At 34.7% G+C, this 15,351-nt stretch overlaps 1 protein-coding gene across 7 annotated transcripts in view; it reads left to right on the top strand.

Annotated features, from left to right (window-relative positions):
* The window catches only part of LOC111042591 (sterile alpha and TIR motif-containing protein 1), a 37,472-nt gene extending 25,780 nt beyond the window's left edge, over positions 1-11,692 (top strand). For 3 of the 7 annotated variants that reach the window (XR_002605479.1, XR_002605477.1, XR_002605481.1), the window contains 10 exons: positions 4,032-4,139; positions 6,479-6,631; positions 6,750-7,272; positions 7,722-8,544; positions 9,093-9,245; positions 9,454-9,536; positions 9,603-9,705; positions 9,829-10,018; positions 10,243-10,755; positions 11,598-11,692. Coding sequence is in view for 1 of the 7 variants with exons in the window: in XM_022327244.1 (XP_022182936.1) it covers positions 4,032-4,139; positions 6,479-6,631; positions 6,750-7,272; positions 7,722-8,544; positions 9,093-9,245; positions 9,454-9,536; positions 9,603-9,705; positions 9,829-10,018; positions 10,243-10,620 (2,514 nt within the window). In the remaining 6 variants the exon portion in view is untranslated. Of the gene's footprint in view, positions 1-612; positions 811-4,031; positions 4,140-6,478; positions 6,632-6,749; positions 7,273-7,721; positions 8,545-9,092; positions 9,246-9,453; positions 9,537-9,602; positions 9,706-9,828; positions 10,019-10,242; positions 10,756-11,597 lie in introns of those variants that run through there. The other 4 variants (XR_002605480.1, XR_002605478.1, XR_002605482.1 and 1 more) reach the window with 3 other exon arrangements.
* Positions 11,693-15,351: the final 3,659 nt, after the last annotated feature.

Raw genomic sequence — 15,351 nt, 5'->3', positions numbered from 1 at the left:
CTGCAGCGGTCAATAAATTAATCGAATTCGTATTTTCAACCGATTCACACATTAGTGGAAAGTCTCTCTCTATTTTACACACTCTTATTTTTCCTTCTATACTCTATCGCTCTTGCGCTCTAGTTTTTGTAATTGAACCCTGCAAATAACGTATCGAGACCGGATCGTTTTTCAACTCTGAGGGTAAACTTCTCAAATTTATTACTCGGATCGATACTCCGACAGAGTGTTAGCATGTGGTAGACTATAGACTATTATCATTGTCGTCAGTATTATTTTTTATTTTTTATTCGGACGTCGGCGGTGGCGCCCAAGTCGGGCAACCAAACGTACGACGCTGCCACCGTTTTTATTGCCGTCCCCGGCGCACCGTTACAACCGCCCCAGCGGGTCACGCACACGCCTTTTAGCCCCGTCGTTATAGTCACGTAAAACTTAAACACAAAAAAATAATAACGCTGAAAACTCTGTCGGAAAATTGTTGAACGGTGCCTAGTTTTCTCGGGTCTGCAGTGGGTGCTGCAGGTGGTGTGTATTGCAAAATATAATAGACCTATCCCCGCAGGTCGCACAGTGCCGCAGTGGTTATTTTTCTCGTACCTTTACCACTATGTCGTTCTAATAATAATAATTAAATAATAAATAATTATTGTCATCGTCAAAAATCGTCACGGCGGCAAAGTAAAGACGTGTCTGTTTCGCGGGTGCGATTTTATTATGCGCGGCGTTTGGCGGCTAATGATGAGCGGCGGCGGCGGCGGCGCGTTTAGAACGGCCGAGAAAATGAGCACGTTCAAAGCAGGGTCCAAGGTAAATAATGATTAATGACGATGAAAAGTCGTACCGATAACTGCAAAATACCTGCCAATAACGATGAGATTACAATCGATTCGACAATATTCGTTACCTATAATTTAATATGAATAAAACATTTACAATAGTATTAAAATATAGGTAGTAGAGGTGGGTCGAACTCAAACCGAACATGTTTCGTTCAATATCGAACTGAATCCGTAAACCAAACATTATTCCGTTGAATGGCGAACTGAGCCCGAGCAGAGGTTTTGTATTAAATTGAGAAAAAAACTTTTCAGCTTAAGTCGAATCCAAGTATAAACATTTTTTGTTCGAAACGTGTTGGACGCGTTCGGGTTTTTTTTAAAACTGGGTTCGATTTTTCTATCCACCTCAAAAAGGTACCACCTAAATTGTTTAAAAAATGACATTTTAATATTATTAATATAATATTGTCATGTGGCACCGCTGTGTACTCGCGCGGCGGCGCTAAAAATACAGAGAATTCGATTTCGGCGGCGGCGGCCAGTCGAGTCTTTTTTTTTACATTCTCATACGGTGAGAATAAATCAAACGAGTGTTGTGCGTCTTGGCAAGTCAGCCAAATTTATTTCGGTGCCTTGCCGCCTCCGACACAACATAATATTATACGTACACGGCGTACACTGGCGAGGAAGTTTTTTTTTCTCTTATCCATTTATTTTTCCCTCCGTCTCCGGCCAAAATAACCGACAAACGAGACGAAACCCGATTCACGGCCAATCGGTGTTCTGCGTGCGGAAAAGGGGAAGCAAAATAATATAATATTCTCTTCGTCTTTCTGGCCGCCGCCGTATGCGCGAAACGACGCCGCCGCGGCACGTCCTTGAACCGTTCGCCACGAACGCCGCTTGCGCGTGAAACGAAAACAATAATAATGTTATTATTATTATTATTATTATTGTTATTGTTTTACACCTATCGACCCGGCCCGTAATGTTTTCATATTAAATAGGCAGTAGAATATAATAATTGTATGGCACAAGGGATAAAAACAGTAGAGTACTTATACAATATTGTCAATATTGTTATATTTTTTGGTCGTCTGCGCATTGGTGAATACAACAATAATAATAATTAATATTATTTTGTGTATACAATAATGTAGTCCATACAATCACCGCCGTGACTCAAGTTGAGTACCCAATTTGGATTTCATACGATTCCGAACACTGCTATACGGAATAAATATTATTATTGCGACTGCTGCTGGCAATCGACGACGGCGATGGTTGATAACGCGTGTAGGTACGTTTAATTTTTTAGTCAGAATTTTGATTTTACTCGAATTCTCTATCTGTAGTAGATTATCTATGATATCTTGCATTATAAAAAAAAAACAATTATTGTTCTATTTGTTGGACTGAATACAATATATTATGATTATAATATTATTGCGAATTACAAAGTTTTCCACAAATAATGATTATATATTATTGTTATCAAAGCCAGTCGTGCGATTTTGTTTGCAACGACGTTTCAATATTTTATAATGGCGTCTTTAAACGTAAATAATATTTAATAATATCTACTTTAATAATTTATTACCTTTCATACGCATTACAGTGAAATGTCATTGGAAATCGATCTATATAGAGAAGTCGTTATTGCTATTTGATGGCGTTTAATAATTGTTTATTGGACTCCGTTGAATGCGAATTGCAAATTAGTTGCTGAAAATATTCAAGGACTTCTAAATCATGTGTAATTTTCAATTCACTATATCGATTGATTGATTCTGCGAACGTAGGACGTAAAGTAAATAAAAAATACTATGTAAATTCCAGAACGTAATTTCACGTATAGGTATAGCCTTATTGTACGATCGGTATTTTTTTGCCATCGCCGTTTCATTTGATCGGATGTTTGTTTTTTAAAATAATATTTTTAGGTACATCGATTTGATTTTAACACTATACGGACGAAGGCATCCTGTATAGTGGCAATTAAGAAAAAATCGTATTTTTCATAATATATACAGTATACGAGATTCTTTTATTTGTGCTTGGCATTTAAATTTTAATTTCCAAGAACTCGGAATGAAGAACCCGTCAGATAAGTTCTATAATAATATAACATTCGTTAGCATACAGCGTTGTTTTTACCGTTTAAAAATAAATCATTAACATTATCTATTTATTGCTAAAATCTGTGAAAGTGTAAAAGTTAAATAAATTGATGTTTGTAGCCTTAGGATTCTGCACAAACAAGAGTGTGTGTGTTTCTATACAATTCTGATTATATTTTATTCACGCAGTGTTGGGGAGATAAGGGTTGGATATAATCTAAAATAGTCAAACTCCAACATTCTAATTTATTTGGGGGCTTGCGTTGGATACGTTGATTATTTATTATTAAACGGTAAAGTACATGCCTAATGATATTTAAAACGGGTTTTAAATTATATTCAAAATATGTAGCGACGGAAATCATGCCGGAGGATAGACGATTTGCACTTGCAAATTACAAGTAAATATAGTGTGACTTACCTTAGTCGTCAACGGAAGTTATAAAAGAGTTCTTGGGAAAAACAAAATTTAAAAATACTGCACACTTAATTGAGCATCATACATGATGATTATGATTTATTATAGTATTTTATATACGTTAGTGCATGTACCGCGGACGACCAAAAGAAACTGTTGATCACGCGGATCAAACGTCTGTGGAGGGGCATATCGCGGGTAACATAATATTATGTATATTTTGCACACGACAATTTATCGTGTTAGTATTACTACGGTATTACACCCGAATAGGTATTGGGACGTCATCGTTGGAGCGGTCGTTGGGCAATAAAAATACGGGGAAAAAAAAGAAAAAAACAATGTCTCCCGCGAGTCTTTTCGCGTTTTTTTTCCACGTCTCTCGACATTCTGTGGGAGTTTACGCGTACATAATAATAATAATAATATTAATACGCGATGATAATATATATATTATACCCACACTCAAACACACACGCGCGCGTACGACCGAGTCGAAAATTCGCGATTGTCTAAGTTTAGTTTTACAATACACACCACCGCCACCACACAACCTCTGCAGGCCGGTATTTCGGTTAAACAGTGTTTTTTTTCGCGTAAAGTAGACGGAAAATAGCTGTACGATCTTCGTCCAAACAGTCTTATTTGACAACCACACCGAGACGTTGCGTTTGGATCGGTATCGCTGATTGTTTTTCAACATTTTCACAGGAAAAAAGAACGCTGCAGAAAACTGGAGGACTATCTCAACAAGAAAACCTGCCAAGCATTAGCGCTGCCACGATGAAAGTGCAGACCGATTCGTTTAGTTCGGAAAAGGTAGATATATATGCGGAAATTGCGTTCTGTTCATTACACTACTCTATATCTATAATAATAATATTATTATTATTTATTATAATTACCTACAACGAAAGAAACGATATTTTTCACGTCGCTTGAAAAAAATATGTCGTCGATCTGTTGCGATTGCAGTTACAAATTACACGTTTTCATTTCGTCTGCCATGACAATCGATAGTAAATTATAACGATTAGTAGGATTAGTATTGATTGCTAAGAAAGATTTGAAATTTATAAAAAAATAAAAATCGGAAATCGAAACATTGATGTTCGCGCTTACGGTCATCGACCTGTGTGGCGCCACGTGTTGATGGTGTTCATCGATATTAAAATATGTAAAAACTGAAGTGGACCACTTATTACAATACGCGAGTTAATCGTATAATACCGTGTATATTATTTATCTGCTTATTCTTTGTTTAAAATGTTAATACGGTGAGTCGGTGTATGGTATTCTGAGTGGTAACGTAATGCTTCGATTTACGGGTTTATCTCTCTCTCACCCCTCCCTCACTCAACGCACGGTAATGGCACCCGAAATAAGATAGCACGTCGATATCGTTCTTATCGATTTCACCGTTTTTTTAGGCCTATCCAATATCCGACATCGGTACAATATATTGTCAGGGCGCCATCTAGACCAAGTACGATAGGCGGTAGGTTAATTGATATTTACCTATATAAGAGCGGTTCGTCAAATCTGAGCTCAGTAATTACTTGTACATGGTTGAGACAGTGGCTGAAATGACGAACGGATTATGTATGCTACTGAAAACGATGGCCCGTGAGTTGTTGTGTCATCATCATATCGCATCATGTCTATTGTCTACTATCATACCGTTAAAAGTATAATGTATATTTTTTTTTTAATTAAAGAAAAGATTATACGTGTTTTAGTGTTTATTGAAAAAACCTTATTGACAAATAGCACGATGTCTTTGAGATCACACACATCGGCTTTACGCCCTCCCCTTACTGCTTATACCTCGGAGTTGTAAGCTCAACGATATTTCAGTTGGGATATTTCGGAGAGTTCGAATAATTGACAAAAATACTATAAAATGTTCAGTGCAAATTTCTCAGTGGTTTCACTTTAGTTATTGGATGGTTTTTTAATCAATTTATTATTTTTAAAAATAATCAAAATAAGGTACCTATCATTGAACAAAAACAATACTTGAAGTATAAATAATTTTTCAAACTTTAGTAACTATATATTATGGTCAACGCCTCATAAGCATTTGTTACTGGAAAATTTGTTATAAAATGTAAAATAAAAAGTACTTACCTACGATTTTTATATATTTTTTTAGATTCATCATGGTTTTATTATTTATTTATTTAAACCTGATAGTTAAAAAATTCCAAATATTTATGTAATTAAAACAAAAATCAGCTAGTTATTGTTTTTGAATAATTTTGGTTGTAATATTATAGTTACCGCATTGCACTTTTTTTAATAGTAGGTATACGATGACAAAGTAGACGGGATCGAAAGTAGATGTGTGCTGTTTTTATTTAACTCGAGCTCTGCAACTTTTCGCGTTTAAATATTTAAAAAACGTCTTGTAAAAAATGCAAGTACATACTATACTAAAATTAAACGCACAGGTGTAGTTGCAACAAAAATGCCCATACTACTGTGCATAAATTATGCAGATATGATATTGTTCATATGTATATGTGTATTGGCCACGTTGAATGGAAAATTACAAAACGCGATAAAACGGATGTCGAGTGTGGTGTGTATTTTAATCGATACGCGTGCGTAACATTGAAATCGGTACCCACTATCTACCTACAGTATTATTGCGCGAAGTTCTGATTACAATAAATGAGTGTCGTAATAATATAACACATGATATTATTATTTAATTTACTTTTGAATCAGGAATTTAACTGCACCGTGGTTTAACCTTTAAACAAAATTCAAAAGATATATGGTACCTATCTACTAATATTTCGTTGTAAAGTGAAAAATATACGTTTTATTATTATATTTTAAATTTTCTTAGTTTATTGAGAAATGGATAAACGTAATATTATTATTATGTGGTATAAGACTAAATAATAGAAATAATTATGAGAAATATTATTAGCTAATAAAAAAAATAAGAAATAGTAATTAAATATACCTGCTTACATTTAAATAAACAATATATAATAATATATTGGCCCTAAAATGTTTTATTTAAAGAAATATTATATGATTATTATAACATTTTCGAAAAGATTAAATATTGCTATATGAGATTGTAAGCTCGGACATAATATATTACTATAATAGTTTTACTAACTGTAAATTATTATTTCTAGAAAGCTACGAGTGAACAACAAAGACAGACAATAATGTCCTCAGGAATGTTTAACCAAGGAAAACATATTGCTCAGTCATCAAAATCGAACTTTACGTTCACCAAAAAAGGCATTTGCACGAGTTCAACAGCCGTGTCATCCGCCACTTCACAAGTAATAATTTTTTTTTCAAAACTTATTAGTTTTGTAATTTATTCGTATAAATATTGGTTCACTACCTTTATTAATACTTTGAACAGTGTTAGTAATTCGATTCTAATTAAATTTCTAGTCTTCTCACAACGGGTCTGCTTCTGGTGGCAGTGGTTCGTCACCACCATCGACGCATGTGATCAGGAGTGTCGACGATCTGTTAAACACAAACTTCGATGACCTAGACCAGATGCGAGAGATCGCGAACACTCAAGACGTGGAGAACGCCATTAAAAAATATTCACTGTACCTGGAGAACGCCGTCAAAGGACTGATGAGCGGAAAGTACGCCGACGCCAAAGGCCCGATAATGCTTAACAAAATGTTCGATATGATTTGCAAGGCGTGGGCAGTGCCGACATACGAGCTTGGTTATGCGTTGTGTAACACATTCCGGGACTGCGGTGGAATGGATTTGTTGATCAACAACTGCGTGTCCAAAGACCAAAAACTTCAGTTCTCCAGTGCTAGGTTACTGGAACAATGCCTGACCACAGAAAATCGCTCCTATGTAGTGGAAAATGGACTGGAAAAGGTCGTACACGTAGTGTGCGCGTACAAGAGCCAAGTGAGCTCGGCCGATCAATCTAAAGTCAGTACTGGTAAGTAACATTTTTTTCATTCATTAATCGATTCCACCCAAATATTATATTCAGAATTTTTCGTTTCAAATTCGTGACGGTCTGTGCTCAAATATTATCGAAACAGGTGGTGTAAAATATATTTTGTAAAAGAAAATTGTTTTTTCACTTTCCAAGCGAAATATAAAAACTATAATACTATATTGGTTTGAATTAAGACAATTAAATTCAAAAATTGTGTTGGCTATAAAATATTTATTAAAATTGAATTAGTATTTATAAAAGTTTATTTTTAAGATGCACTCTGAAGCACATGATATCCAAGGCTTACACTACCTATATAAAAGTGATTAAATATATTTTTGTACTTAATTTTCTATATTTCGTTTCGAATGTGTTTGGTCAATACGAGTAGATATCTAAATAATATCATGACAATATATATTTAACATTGTATGAATATGTTTTAGGAATTCTCGAGCATCTATTTAAACACAGTGAAATGACATGTAGCGATGTTATCAAGCTCGGTGGCTTGGACGTATTTCTGTACGAGTGCCGTAGACGAGACATCGCGACCCTGAGACACTGTGCCGGTGCTCTGGCCAACTTGTCGCTGTACGGAGGTGCCGAGAACCAAGAGCTGATGATCAAGCGCAACGTACCCACGTGGCTGTTCACGTTAGCCTTCAACACGGACGACAATATCAAGTATTACGCGTTCTTGGCCATAGCCGTTTTGGTGGCCAACAAAGAAATCGAGGCGGCCGTGCTCAAGTCCGAAACCCTGGATCTGATCGACCCGTTCGTCACCACCCACACGCCGTCAGAGTTCGCCAAGTCCAACCTGGCCCACGCCCACGGCCAGAGCCACCATTGGCTGGAGAGGTTGGTGCCGGTGTTGAGCTCAATCCGGGAGGAAGCGTGCAATTTGGCCGCCTTCCACTTCTGCATGGAGGCCGGCATCAAGAAGCAACAGGGCAAGACCAGTATATTCAGCGTGATCAACGCCGTCGAACCTCTGAAGAAGGTGGCCAGTTGCCCCAACGCAATAGCGTCAAAGTTCGCAGCACAAGCATTGCGGCTGATCGGTGAAGAGGTTCCGCACAAGCTCAGCCAAAAAGTACCACTGTGGTCACCCGAGGACGTCCGCGAATGGGTCAGACAAATCGGTTTCAGTGAGTGCTCCAAAAACTTCGTGGACAGCCGAGTGGATGGTGACCTGCTGTTACAGCTGACCGAGCAAAATCTCAGGGACGACATCGGAATACTCAACGGAATCATGCGAAGGAGGTTGGTGTACAGTCACTATGTATACAATTTTTAAATATTTCAATTTTCATATAAACTTTTTGCATGCGTATTATATAACAATTTTATAAATATTTATAATTAAGACAATAATTATTACACTTGTATTATAATATAAACCTACCACCAATATTGTACGTGACATGCGTTGAGCTTAATATCGTTTAATTTAGTTAAATCAAGTAGGTTCAGTGGTAATGTTAATATATTAATAATAATAATTACGATATCTGAAATCGACAAAAAAATATTCGTGTATGGCTAAATGCACCTTCTTATAATTTATATATTAAAAATAAAGTTTAACTTTGGATATATATATATAGACAGAACTTTGTAAATTTGTAATCCAATTTATAAAATTAATTAAATGTATTTTATCATAAATCGTTGATAAAAACATAATTAATAAGGAGATGGTTCACATTTAAGTATTAACCATTTGTTTCATACTTTTATCGAAGAATTGTTATGCAATTTATAAAATAACTTTTTCACTTTTATAATATTATTCCATCCGTCGTTTTCAGGTTTATGAGGGAAATACACAATTTGAAACGATTGGCGGACTACAGTAGTAGAGACACGACAAATCTGAACTCGTTCCTTCAGTCCATAGGTTCGGAGTTCTCTGTGTACACTTATTCCATGTTGAATGCTGGCGTCGATAGAGATTCCATTAGGTAAGCCATTTAACGGTCGTCTGGAATGATAATTATTATTATTATTTTACGTCAAATCAATAAAAGTTAATTGTTTTTGTTTTAAATTGTTCATGTTCAATTCTATAAAAAACAATTTAACGAAAATCGAATAAAAAGAAAAAAAATACTCAACATTTGTTACTTATTACGTTGTATTTAATTATTTTCATTTTATTTAATGTTTTAGATTCTTATCAGAAGAACAACTCGTACAAGAGTGTGGAATATCAAACAGCATTCACCGGTATAGAATACTAGACTCGATAAGAGGTAAATGTTGTAACAAATCTAAAATTGAACGTGCTTACAAATATCGTTACTTTTTATCGTTAACAGACATGGAGACGCTAATGGATACATCCTCTTATGAAGAAAACATGAACAAACACTTGGACGTTTTTATTAGTTACAGACGATCGACTGGATCTCAACTTGCGAGGTAAGGGGATTGTATTTCGCTAGGTTGATGCTAATACAAATGTGAATATAATACCCATTATTCAAAAATGTCACGCTATTTCATGAAAACCACCGGATGATAATAATTGATTTTATTTTTTAGTTTGCTCAAAGTACATCTACAACTTCGAGGATACTCAGTGTTCATCGACGTGGAACGTCTGGAAGCCGGCAAGTTCGACAACAACCTGTTGCAGAGCATCAAGCAGGCGAAAAACTTCATATTAGTGTTGACGCCGAAGTCATTAGACAGATGTATCGGCGATAACGAATGCAAAGACTGGGTGCACAAGGTAACGTCAACCAACAGCCGTAATCTATATATATTTAGGGCATTTTAAATATAAAATTGGATATTGCGCATTTTCGTGTTCTATATTTTCTACATTTGTTTTCAATACAAAATCTAGACCCTAGCTCGTTTTTCTCCACATATCATTTAACTATAACATGACAATGTCTTGAATCGGTGGGCTGCGTGTTCAATAGTCACTAATCGCTTGGTGTCGTTTTACAGGAAATCGTGGCTGCTATACAGGACCAATGCAATATCATCCCGATCATGGACAACTTCGCGTGGCCCGAACCGGAAACGTTGCCGGAAGACATGCAAAACGTGTGGAAGTTCAACGGCGTACGGTGGATACACGACTATCAGGACGCGTGCGTGGAGAAAGTGGAGCGGTTCATGCGGGGCGAGCTGAGCGGGATCCGGGACGGCGCCAGTTCGGGGCTGTCCCTAAACCGGTCTGGCGGCGGCGGCATTGGCCCGTCGACCATCAAGAGCGACCCGTCGGCGCCGAACACGCCGATGACCGTGGGCAGGTCGCCGCCAACGTACCAGCGGACTCAGTCCAACGACAGTGAACGGGACCTGACCGGTAGCAAAGATTGACTAGCGGGGAACACTTCCAGGTATGGGACAGTGGCCGATGTTTTGCTTTCCCACCCGAACCGGTTGCTACGTTTTGTGTCCGTCCGCTTGTTGTTGTCGTCCGTCCTGCAGCGGCCTCCAAGACTTCATGGTTAGGTGGGTAACAAACAACCGGGCACTTGAACCCTGATAGCGGTTCCACGGGTTCTTTGAAATACATACGCGGTTAAGGTTTCAGTATTTTCAATGTGGTTTTTTTAAGAGTTGAAATAAAACATAATAATTCTATAATATAGGTACCTAACTTTAATTAATACTGTATATACAATATATATGCTGTGTATGCCACTTTCTAAAATCAAGTCATAATTATTTATATTATATCATGTAGACCCCATCCCCCACGTATATTTATTTTAGTCAAACTAGTCGAAGAGCACAGTTTTATTTTAGGATTTTATTATCTGTTGTTTAAATTTGAATACCTTGTGTCAATTATTGTGGCATTTTATCGTTGATTACGTCATGACCAAAAGGAATCGAAATTATTTTATTTTTATTATAACATTTCCTATAACCCATAAGAACATAAATAATCCATCCACATAAGATAGTGGTTTCGGTTTTGGTTCTCTAAACACATTTCTTTAACATGAATGAAACATACGGTCGAATGACGTTTTCTTAAAAACAAAAAATGTTGAACACCTTACATGTAAATGATTACCCGTACTGGGTAGATTATGCATCATACACACACACACACACAAGTATTTATAACCTTCTTATTATTATTTTGTCCAGAGTAGTTTTATTATAATGTATGTCTATAGTTCTTTCGCTATTTAACATAATCTTATGGCGCCTGAACCTCGTGGTACGCGTTGTGTGCGGTTTGAAACGATTGAATTTAACAAAATATTTGCTGTAATTGCCTCGAATCGATGAAACATCTGACATCGGCCTTATTAACTCATCGATGTCTATTGTTTGTACAGATACCGGAAGTGTTCGAGATTACCTGCTTGGAGGCCACCAATGAGTCCAAATGGTCGGGGAAAGAGTCGGAAACGAGCCAAAAGCGTGGAAGGTCTACTAGAGACAACCGCCGAACCGGATCCGCGAGTACAGGTGCAGGCTCAAATGAAAAAAGCAAAGAGCTTGGAAGAGTATCTGGACACGTGCGAAGAAGATGTCGAAGACAGCTGTAGCGTCTCTGCGTCTGTCAGCGACAGCATAAAAAAGAAAAACTTCGTCGACAAGTGTATAAACAAAATGAAATCATTTATAACGACCACCAAAAAGACTTCAACGGACTCGAAATAACGAATAGATTTATTGTATTATATGGTATAGTGTATTATAGTGTACATATTTTTTTTATGCATATTGTAATTATTTTCGTTTTTACATTTTTTTAAAGTTTATGTTGAACCGATATTTATATATTTTTTTAAACCTATACGTACCTATATTATATATTTTAATTTTACTAGTTGTTATTATCATTACTATTATTACTATTTTCTCTTTTGTAATTATTATGTTTTTATACGAGTTTATACGATTTGTTTGCGTGTTTAAAAAATACTGCATTTAACATCATATATTCTATTATAGTATATTATCATATTATTATTATACAATTTGTGCAATACCTATTATTATTATGATTTATGTGGATACTTATTGTGTCGACACATATTATAAATTATAATCATAGATGTTACAAACGACTACTAAATAATATTGTAACCGTCTTTATATTTCGTATAAAATATCGATTGAAGTTAGCAGCTACACTAAGCAAGCAATTTTTACATTTTGTACATATTATTTACGTATATACCTACCTATCAATGTATATATCTTTATGAGTAAATATTGCCTGCTTGGCAAAAGGCAGTTAACTTCAAAAATGATAATAACAAGACGACTTTGTCTGTAGTGGCTTATTGTGAAACATATCTATGGATATAATATTGAGTAGGTATATATTGATTGATTACATGTGATTTAAATGTTTTCAAATATAAAAGACATCAAAACAACATTTTATCATAATATTTTTTTTTAACTATTGGGTATAATGTACATTTTTGAATGTTTGTCTATCTTATAGTTGCCAGTTACAACTATAGGTGTAGTAGATTAGTGTTTGGTACGTTTTTTATATAAAAGAGTTCATTCTCTGCCTGGTTCTTTTTTAAAAAAAAGGAATTAATTTCTTTCTTTGTTCCTTAAAAAAAATAAAAAGTCGTTCCTTTAGAAAATAAACGAGATCCTTCTAAAATCTTGGAAGGAGTTTGAACACCTTTTCCCCTCATATTTCATATGTATGCTATCAATTATGTTTTGTATAATTCATTAAAAATACTTGTTATAGGAAAAAGAAAGATGAAAACGTAAATAAAAAGTATTGTTTGATTAATTTGATATACTTCCCTTCAGTACATGATACATCAATAATTTGTTTTAAGAATGATTACGTCTACTTTTATTTCTATATATAATTATGATTTATGACAGTGAAACAATTACCTGATTTTTTTAATAATAACTTTCAGAATACTGATGTCATCACTAACCACTGAGCCGAAACTGTATTTTTGTTTAAAAAAATCGAGTTTTTGGTGTTAGTTGATAGATATTTCAATTATTTATGGATTCCTATTATAATGATAAAGATTTTTCTCATTAGAAATTCAAATAAATATATAAGAAAAAAACAAAGAAGGCTATGTGTACATAAATTCATTAAAATCAGAAACAAACGGATAGGCAGTATGTCTAAAGTACTAGAACAAACTAAAATGAAATAAATGGCCTGGATTCTGGAGTTACTGCTTCCAAGTAATTATTGTACTTGCAAAGCAGCGTGTGTCCAATAAAATTCAAATTTTTGGTTTAAATGCAACATTGGCCCCGAAATATAATTGATATTTATACTATGTTACAGGTAACTTGACAAAGAATAATATGTTACATCCATTTAAACAAAAACAAATTAAATTAAATATGTTATGTGTGCTCGTAAAGTGATGACTTAGAATTGTAGGTATTTAAATTAGATTATGTCACATGTGCCAACATTTTTATGTTAAATAAATTTGTGTTAATTTCCATAAAAATATATTTTAAAATATATCTAAGTGCATCAATTTATCAACACACATGCCAATGATATCAGGAGGCATTTGGCATGTAACGTCAAATAAAAGTGCATAGTTAGCTGTACTTCTTTTCGTCTACTGAAATTACCTGAAAACAAACTTAAATGTTTGAAAGAGCCTTCTGTAATCATGTAATACTGCTCCACGCTCACAGGGTGGCACCACTCTTTTTTGAAAAGTTTAGTGCAGCTGCACTGAAATTGAGCCCTTCAGCCGGCCACTGTTAATAGGTAATTTTAACGTTATTTTAGCATCGAAACATCAACAAAATGAGTTGTAAATGAATTGAGCTAATGTTCTAAAACAAAATTCTCTATTTTATCAATTAAACTACTTACTGGTATTATATGAAATCAAATACTTACAACTTCCTAATTTAACTAATTTTTGGTGTTACTATGATATAAATATCATAATTGTGCACTAGAGTCTACGTTTTATGGTGGTTGATATAAATAGCAGCTACTTTAAATAAATAGATATTTAGTAATGTTGTTTGGAGTCAACATTTCAAATCAACTACCTACTTTATTTGTGTGCGTGTTGATTACTAATACTTCTTTTGTGTGCATGCTACATCAATAATTTTTTATAAAAGTGATTACGTATACTTTTATTTCTATAATATAGGTATAATTATGACAATGAAATAATTGACCGAATAAATAAGTGACTAAATAAATATCTTTCTACATATAGACATCTGTAGTTAATAATGATATATCATGTAAATATGTAATTTATGATTTAATTCCAGGTAGTAAGTTATATTGAAACTACAAAACAAAATTTATATTGTTAAAACCAAAAACTCAAAAACTGGGAAGTCATTATGTATATATATTATAATTCGAGTAACCTTGTTGGTCACTGTATTGGTCAAGATAAAATGGACTATGATGGATGTGGACGACGGACGTGCTCAATTCGAATTCAATGATTTATCATTGGAAACGAAAAACAATGAGCGTAATGCTAATCTGAAACGCAGTTACTGTGTTATTATGAGAAAATTTTCAAACACGCATAGTTTATTTTATCAATCATTAAACTAATATAATAGTGAATTTCTGGCATAAATTTACATATCTGTTTCAGTCAAAAGGTTTACTAAAAAATGTTAAATTAATATACAAACAATAAAAACACAAAAGTTGGTTTCCCAAAAATTTAATTTTTGTGTTATTTCATAATTGCCAGTAGCAGGGCAGATATGACTTGGACGATTATTGAGAGCAAAAGACATTTTGGGAGAAACAAGGTGGATTTGCGATTTATTGGTATTGCGGTATTTTCAGTGGCGATGTTTTGGGCGTAAGCGATATCTTACCGTAGATATTTTGTCGGTACTCAGCATATCTCAAAAATGTGTCTACGAGATTTTAATGAGGCTTAGAATCTTAAAATGTTGATTGCATTTGTTATCAGCATCCTGATAAAGGTATTCATGAATGAGATTTGTAAATGATAATTTGTTGATCATTCGAGACCAATAATAAGCTTAGGTATATTAATATAAATGAGGTGTCGCAATGCAGACTACGTTGTACAGTGAACGTTGAACAATAGGGGTCATCGT

This window comes from Myzus persicae, unplaced genomic scaffold (genome assembly GCF_001856785.1).
Source record: "Myzus persicae strain clone G006 unplaced genomic scaffold, MPER_G0061.0, whole genome shotgun sequence".
NCBI lineage: Eukaryota > Metazoa > Arthropoda > Insecta > Hemiptera > Aphididae > Myzus > Myzus persicae.
Note: the sequence above shows the minus strand (reverse complement) of the source record. Positions and strands in the feature narration are given on the sequence as shown.